Below are 9,134 nucleotides of genomic sequence, written 5' to 3'. Positions count from 1 at the left end.
TTCTCTAAAGAGGACATACAGAATATCCAGAGACACATGAAGAGATGCTCAATATCGTTAGCTATCAGAGAGATGCAAATTAAAACCACAATGAGATACCACTTTACACCAGTCAGGATGGCTATCATAAACAAAGCAACAAACAACAAATGTTGGAGAGGTTGTGGGGAAAAGGGGACCTTAGTTCACTGTTGGTGGGATTGCAGACTGGTACAACCATTATGGAAAACAGTATGGAATTTTCTCAGAAAAATAAAAATCGACCTGCCTTTTGACCCAGCAATTCCACTGCTAGGATTATATCCCAAGAATCCTAAAACATCAATTTCAAAGAACCTATGCACCACAATGTTCATAGCAGCACAATTTACAATAGCCAAGAGTTGGAAGCAACCTAGGTGCCCATCAGTAAACGAATGGATCAAAAAACTGTGGTACATATACATAATGGAATTCTATGCAGCAGAGAGAAAGAAGGAGCTACTACCTTTTGCAACAACATGGATGGAAGTGGAAAGCATTATGCTGAGTGAAATAGGCCAGGCATTGAAGGACAAATACCATATGATCTCACCTTTGACAGGAAGCTAAAGACTAAAACAAACAAGCAAGCCGAATAAAAACAAAGACACTGAAATAGAGAACAAGTGGGCAGTGACCAGAGGGGAGAGGGAAGGTAATTTAAGGGGAAAAAGGGGGAGGGATTTTGAGGAACAAGTATGAAAGACACAGGGATGAGGACTGGTGGGGGGGGTGGAATGGGAGGGAGGGGGGAGACTGGGCAAGGGGGTGGGGTGGGATGGGAGAAATAGATTAAAAAAATGTACTTGAAAAGTAACTAAATAAAATTTAATTTAAAAAAAACAAACAAACATATATTCACGTTATTTTTCCTTTATTATTATTTTTTATTTTATTGTTGTTCAAGTACAGTTGTCTGCATTTATCCCCCTCTCTCGCCACCCCAGTCATCCCCACCTCCCTCCTCTGATTCCACCCCCTCCTGGTTTTTTCCATATGTCCTTTATAGTTGTTCCTGAAAACCCTTCCCACTTTCCTCCCATTATCCCCTCTCACCTCCCCTCTGGTTACTGTCAGATTGTTCTTAATTTCAGTGTCTCTTATTATATTTTGCTTGCTTGTTTGTTTTATTGATTAGGTTCCACTTAAAGGTGAGATCATATGGTATTTGTCTTTCGTCGCTTGGCTTATTTCACTTAGCATAATACTCTCCATTTCCATCCATGTTGTTACAAAGGGTAGGAGCTCCTTCTTTTATTTTTCTGCTGTTTTGTATTCCATCATGGAAATGTACCATAGTTTTTTATCCATTAATTTACTGATGGGCACTTAGGTTGCTTCCAGCACTTGTCTGTTGTAAATTGTGCTGCTATGAACATTGGGGGCACAGGTTCTTTTGGATTGCTGTTTCAGGGTCCTTAATATATAGTCCCAGCAGTGGAATTGCTGGGTCACAAAGCAGTTTCATTTTCAGTTTTCTGAAAAAAATTTCATAGTTTTTCACAATGGCTGCACCAGTCTGCATTCCCACCAACAGTGCACTAGGGTTCTCTTTTCTCCACATCCTCTCCAACACTTGTTTGTTGATTTGGTTATGATGGCCATTCTGACTGGTGTGAAGTGGTATCTCATTGTGGTTTTAATTTGCATCTCTTTGATGGCTAGTGATGCTGAGCATCTTTTCATATATCTCTGGGCCCTCTATATGTCTTCCTTGGAGAAATGTCTGTTCAGGTCTTTTGCCCATTTTTGTAATATTGCGCTCTGGTTTCAAAACTAGTTTGAGAAGCACTTAATGCAAGTCCAGATGGAAATTTAAAAACATAATATCAGCATTTGTTTTGTTTTACTAATATTTTACAAAAAATATCAAAGGTGAACACTTAGGTTATTTACATAACTTGGCTATGCCACAATGAACATGAGGTACAAATGTTTGAGATATTAATTTTATTTCCTTCAGATATATACTCAGAGGTAGGATTGCTAGATCCTATGGAAGTTCTTATTTTTTGAGGAACTTCCAAGCTGTTTTCCATAATGGCTTTATCAATTTAAATTTTAACTAATAATGTACAAGAATTCCATTTCTTTGCATTCTTAACAGTACTTATCTTTTGTCTTTTTGTTAATAGCTGTCCTAACAAATGTGCAATGATGTCAAAGTGGTTTTGATTTGTGTGTCTCTGATGATTAGGGTTGTTAAGCATCTTTTCACATACTGTTGTCCATTTGTATGTCTTCTTTGGAAAAATACCTGTTCAGGTTTTCTGCCCATTATTTGATTGCATTTTTCATTTTTTGCTCTTGATGTGCATTAGTTCATTATATATTTTATATACCATTCCCTTATTAGATGGGGATACATGATTTGCAAATATTGTTGCCCATTCCATGAGTTGCCTTTTATTTTTGTTGATTGTACCCTTTCTTGTATAAAAACATTCTTGTCTGATGTAGTCCCACTTGTTTATTTTTGCTTTTATCACCTGAGCTTTTGGTGTCATATCCAAAAAGCATCTCTAAGACCAATGGCAAAAAAAATATTATTTGGTCATAAAAAGGAAATCATGTCATTTGTGACAACATGGGTGAATCTAGAAGACACAACTGAAATAAGTAAAATACACCAGACACATAAAGACATATATTATGCAATCTCATTAATAAGTGTAATCTAAAAAATGTATTTTTTAAAACAGAATAGAATGGGCCAAGAGGTAGGAAAAACAGTGAGATGCTGATCAAAGGTCTCAAACCTTCAGTTATAAGACAAATAAGTTCTGAGAGTCTAATGTATAATGACTATAATTAATAATAATGCACTGCATACTAGAAATTTGCTAAAAGTGTAGATTCTAAGCTTTATCACACACACAAAAATAACTATGTGGTCAGTAAACTGATTGTGATAATCATTTTACAGTGTATATGTACATATATATCAAATGATCAGTTTGTACAGTTTAAATATATACAATTTTGTCAATTAAACCTCAATAAAGCATATAAAGGAATAGATACAGAAAGTGTATTCTACTTAAAGCAGTGGAGAGTCTTGAGAAAGAATGAGCTTTTTTTAATCTCTTTTTTTATATTGTACTCAAAAAACTACACAACACTGAAGAAAGAAATTAAGGAAGACACAAACAAATGGAATCATGTACTATTGTCATGAATTGGAAGGATTAACATCATCAGAATGTCCAACTACCCAAAGCTATTTATAAATTCATCACAATCTTTATTAAAGTACCAATGACATATTTCACAGATATACAAGAAATATTTTAAAAATTTATATGGAATCATAAATGACCCTGAATAGCTGCAGCAATTTTTTTACTTCTGTAGAAAATGATAAAAGGCTATTTTCATATTTTTGATCAATTATTTTAATTAATTCCATTGGAAATTTAGAATTTTTCTTTATCAGCCCTATTTATTTATGCTACTAACAACTTAATCACAGATAATGAATAAAGTGAGTGCTACCTGTGCAGTTATGGAGACTGCCTTGTGTCCTGCACTGGGCCTATTGATATCACAACATCCTGAGTAGTGAAAAGCTTAAAGAAGATTATTATGGCAAATATTCATAAAGTTCAATAATTTGTGTAATGGTATAATGAAAATCCCCTAGAAATTTTAGTTTTGCATATTATGCAAGCTTAAGTGTTATAACAAAACAACAATAGATTATCTCTGGAATATGAAAACCCAGTGGAACATTGAATGTTCATTGTTGTTTCTGAACAAATTTCTCTTGAGACAAATATAATTAAGCCATGCAATGGATGTAATCCCTCTGGTCTCTAGTCAGAATAGAAATACTGCTGATTCTACCACCATGTTATAATTTGGAATCTAGAAAGTCTAGACGCCCAGCAAGGAAAAGAAAGTTTACCTGTGATTCTAGGTATGTTCTTCTATTCATAAATTCCTGTAAAATCACATTGAGGTTGTGGGAAAAAGACTACTCATTTGGGTTTCCTTGGTTTTTAGCTGCATATTCATTGGCTTACTCTTTTCAAATTGAAATACACAAAAATATGTATAAAATGAATACATAAATGGCTGGAAATATAATCCCTTCCAAATATGTAAGGAAGGCTGTGAAAGTTAGAGACCAAAATATAATACATTTGTATTTTATTCTATACACTTATGTTTTATGTGATTCCTTTACAATTGATCCTTTCATGTTACTTATATAACAGCCTATGTATATAAGAATATGAGAAAGAGAAAAGAGAAAAATCACAAGATTCAGAATTCAAAACTGGGAAGAAATACTGCATCTATTTCAACTGAGCATTTATTTAGAATGCTTTAACAAAAGGAATCCAAGTGTGCAGGTTCTCATGGCAGACCACTGATCCTAGGAAAACTGCTTTTTCTGAGGGGCATTCAAGACCTTTTCAGATGACCAGATTTGTTTAGGTATTATCTGCTCTCTCTTTTATCTCCGCAGATGTCTAGCTCTGAGCCTATGAATGGAAACCAAACCCTCTGCACCATATTCACATTTGTGGCTTTTTCCTCTCTAGGAAAGTTACAACCTGTGCTCTTCGTTGTGTTCTTAATCATTTACTTGTTTACTGTGGGAGGAAACCTCATTATCATCTGCCTGATCTGGATCACCCCTTCCCTGCACACTCCCATGTATTTCTTCCTGGTTAACCTCTCCTTTCTGGAGATGTGCTATATCACCAGTGTAGTGCCTCAGATGCTCGTACACCTGCTTGTAGAGAACAAGACCATAAGTATGGGAGGCTGTGCAGCTCAGATGTATATATTTGCCATCTTGGGACTGACAGAATGTTGCCTGCTAGCAGCCATGGCTTATGACCGATTTGTAGCTATCTGTTACCCACTGCATTACACTCTCCTAATGGGCCCTAGTGTGTGTTTGAAATTGGCTGCAGCATCCTGGACCACTGGTGTGGTGGTGGAGTCAGTCCAGACCACCTGGATCTTCACTTTGCCCTTCTGTGGAACTGGAATGATTCAGCATTTTTTTTGTGACATCATGCCTGTAGTGAAACTGGCTTGTGTTGATACCTCCCATAATGAGATTGTTATGTTTGCCATCTCTGTGCTCTTTATTATGAGTCCCTGTTTCCTCATTCTGTGTTCCTATGTGCGCATTTTTGTGACCATCTTGAGAATCCCATCAGCAGCTGGCCGACAGAAAGCTTTCTCCACTTGTTCTTCTCATATCCTTGTTGTTTCTCTCTTCTATGGCACTGCCTTGTTCACTTATCTCCAACCTAAGACTTCACACACTCCAGAAACAGACAAAGTGACTTCACTCATGTACACAGTAGTTACACCTGCTTTGAATCCTGTTATTTACACTTTAAGGAACAGGGAAGTAAAGGAAGCCTTTCAAAGGGTAGCACAAAAAGAACTCTCTTAGACAAATGGCCTAAACCAGCTACAATAGATAAAACTTACACTATTGTACAGAGAGATCACCCAAGGTTTTATGATCCCTCTACCAATAATATTGTCATTAAAGTATTTAGAGCATAGTAACCAGGAAACAGTTGGATATGTTCCACATTTTTCTATGTGTTTAAGCAAAAGGAAACTATGCAGAAGGATCAGCAAATAGTTATCATTCATTCGATCAGCAACATTCAATCAACATAATTACTGAGCATCTCCTATGTTCTGAACACCATTCAGTTTTTCCTTCTACAACGGTAATAGGATTGAAGTTAGTATGTTTCACACAATTTTACTAAGGAAAATAAAATCTTCTTGTGGAAAAAAAAACTAAAAATGAATTGAAAGTAACTAATACATTTTTGGTGTCAAATATAGGCTGTTAAGTTCTTAATTTAAGTTCTTAAGTGGAGTACACACATTTAATTACTCTGGTCTCTGTAGATATTAATAATCATGCATCTGAAATAATCAATATTAATAAATACTGATGAGTTATGTACATTGTAACACTATAACACAACTCTATTAACTTATAAACCAGTGAGGGATCCTGATTATTTATCTAATATATATAATTTATACATATATATGTAATATATTGATATATATAGGCCAATGATAAAAATATGGCAGTTATGAAAGTTTTTATCAAATTTTAAAATTATGACTATTTCATTTTCTTGTTTTCCTCTGCATTGAATACATAATATATTGCTTTGTTCAGATTATCATTCTCTGCAAATTATCAGCCAGGTCCTAAGTGTTTCAGAATAGCAATGATTAGATTCTAGAATATTTATCAATAGAATTACAACTGAAAAGGACATATCTGGGAATTTTAAACTCAGAGACTAATCATCACTGCAAATAGAAGCTGAACAAATATATTCATTTCTTGTGACTGAACAATATGAATGTTACATTCTCTCCTATTCACAAGAATTGAGTGTTTGTGATTGTGCATGAGATAGTGTAATAACCTTAGATGGAAGAAACTTCACAAGAGCAGAATACTGAAGACTCCATAAACACTCCCTGTATAATAGCAAAGCCTCACCCCTTCCAGAGGTGTCTCTTAGTTGTCTGTGACACACCAACAAATACTTCATATGCATGCATGTGTGTGCACACACATGTACACACAGACCACCCAACAGCTGTCAGTCATTACAGAGTTTCTAATTTTTTACACTGTCTTGCTCTCATTTCAAAATATTTGCAGGTCTGGGAAGCCCCAGTGGCCTAATGGATAAGGCATTGGCCTCCTAAAATATTCGCAAGTCTTCAAAGCCACTTAGAAAAGCTTTGCTGTTGTCATTTATTACTAAACTATTAAGAAATCCATCTGTAATACAGTCGACAATGAAAAAGTTAAAAAAAGAAAAAATAAATAAAACATAAATATATAGATAGATGATAGATGATAGATAGATAGATAGATAGATGATAGATAAGTGATAGATGAAATCCATGGTTGTGTTAGACATAGTATTTCTGGATCTTCTCAACCTCCAGTTTTCCAGGATACCAGAATAATGCTGAATTCCCAGAAAAGAGGCTGGAAGAAATGTGTCATTTTATTGCTTGAGCTTCAAAGCAGCTATTTCCAAAATTAAAAGTTTAAAGAAAAATTTCCACCCATACCATGAGAGGCAAATCAATACTATTAGTTTAAAAGAATGAGGAAAAACTCCAAAAAGCAACCTCAGAAAATGTCCTATTGAGAAACGAAGGCATAGATACGTGGAATAGACTGACAGCTGTCAAAGGGGAGCAGGGAGGGGACTGGATGAAAGAAAGTGAAGGGATTAACTAAAGAACATATATATGTAACCCATAGACACACGGACACAGACAACAGTGTGGAGATGGCCAGAGGGGAGTGGGGAGCAATGCTGAGTGGAGGTGAGCAAAGGGCTGGTGGGGGGAGACATCTGTAATAGTGTCAACAATAAAATAAGAAGAAAATTTTAAATTTCCTATTATAAAATTTATGGAAGGAAAAGGATGTGTACAAATCTTGAGTTTAAATAACAAATAGTTATAAGCACCAGTGAGCTGCTTTCCTGTACATGTTTACTTCTCTGAGACTTGCCCAGCTCTTCCATGTTAACACTATTTGACATTACATCCACAGCTGGAAGTGCCAGAAATCTCAAGTAGGCAGACCTTCAAAATTATAAAACCTGATATTACAATGATCCTTTTATGTTTTTAAAGATGTTAAAGAATTTTAAAAATCATATAATAATATTGGTATTACATGCTGTTTCCTCTCTTTAAAAATCTTCTCCAACAACTATCTCCTTTCATCTAATTAATCCACATTCTTTCTTCAAATCTCAACTCAATAATTGCTTACTTATAAAAGCTTCTTTTTTATCTTTATAACTGCACCTTTGCTTTCTATTACATGTTTTGTGACATTGTCTAATTTTCCTTGGGTCCTAAATTTCCTTTTCATATTTACAATGCTTGAATTGTGCATTTAATTTTTTCATTAATATATGTATTTTCAAAACATTTCAGATTTCTGAAAGTAAGAACATGTCCATTTATTACTGTATTCCAGAACTTAATTCAGAGCCTGATAAAGATAGGTATTCAAATAATTAGAAAATATTAATAAAATACTAATATAAATATTAATATAATATATTTGTTTTATTAAAAATAAAAGTTAAAATATTTAAGTTTTATTAGTGGATAATAAAACTTAAATTGAATGTTTATTTAGCACCTACTATACACCAGACATTGTCTTGAATGTTTTACAAGGTCTATCTTCTTTACATCTCACAACAGAACTGCATGAGAATATTACTATCTCCATTATAAAACTGAGAAAACTGAGGCACAAAGAAAAAGTAGGAGACAAGGGTAAAGATAATATACATGTATGGGATATTAATTTAGTCACTTGGTATTATTCCACCTAACCACAACCCAATCCCAAAACCAATTAATCAATTTGCATTTTTAGTTTCAGAAATGCAATTAGAAAAATTAGAAATATATAAAATACTCAAATTGTATATTTTTGACACTCCACCAACCATAATTTAGAGGAGAAATGTCTATTCTAAATGTATTTTACTATGTATTTGTTTCTACATTCTAGTAATCCTAATGTAGAAGAGGCTTTTAAAAATTTTTGTCTTCTTAGCAACTATTATCCCTTTGCTCTGTTTCTCATTGGAGAAACATACCTTTCCAAATCTAAAACTTTGTGTTAGCCTGACATAGTGGGTATGTGACTAATGCCTCACAGAAGAGACTGACTCAAAGTTTGATACATGACTCAGCAAAACCACATCGAACTAACTCTTGAGTTTTTACTTAAGCAAAGAAGGAAAAGTTGGTATCTTTTCCATTACACTTGAACTTGGGAAGATGTAATTCTGGAGCTCCTGAGGGCTGTATCACAAGGAATGAGTGACTTAACTGTGATGTCTGTGGGAGGAAAACACTACCTAAAACTGACTAAATCTTGAGTCATGACATACAGGCTGGTGAATTCAGTAATACACTGCAACTTTCTGTTGCATGAGACAATAATGCCCTCCCCCTGTTCTATCATTTTCTTACATCGTTCTGAGATAAGTTAGTTATTCCTTACCAGTAACTGAAAATTTCTCAATAATTCAAAAGTCATT

The 9,134-nt window shown here is 34.5% G+C and overlaps 1 protein-coding gene across 1 annotated transcript; it reads left to right on the top strand.

Annotated features, from left to right (window-relative positions):
• The first annotated feature begins 4,495 nt into the window (after positions 1-4,495).
• LOC119036397 (olfactory receptor 10C1) lies at positions 4,496-5,443 on the top strand. Its single transcript, XM_037128160.2, has one exon. The coding sequence runs from the start codon at positions 4,496-4,498 to the stop codon at positions 5,441-5,443; it is 948 nt and encodes a 315-aa protein (XP_036984055.2).
• The last annotated feature ends 3,691 nt before the right edge of the window (positions 5,444-9,134 follow it).

This window comes from Artibeus jamaicensis, unplaced genomic scaffold (genome assembly GCF_021234435.1).
Source record: "Artibeus jamaicensis isolate MK-2021 breed Jamaican fruit bat unplaced genomic scaffold, CSHL_Jam_final contig_233, whole genome shotgun sequence".
In the NCBI taxonomy this organism is placed as follows: Eukaryota; Metazoa; Chordata; class Mammalia; order Chiroptera; family Phyllostomidae; genus Artibeus; species Artibeus jamaicensis.
Note: the sequence above shows the minus strand (reverse complement) of the source record. Positions and strands in the feature narration are given on the sequence as shown.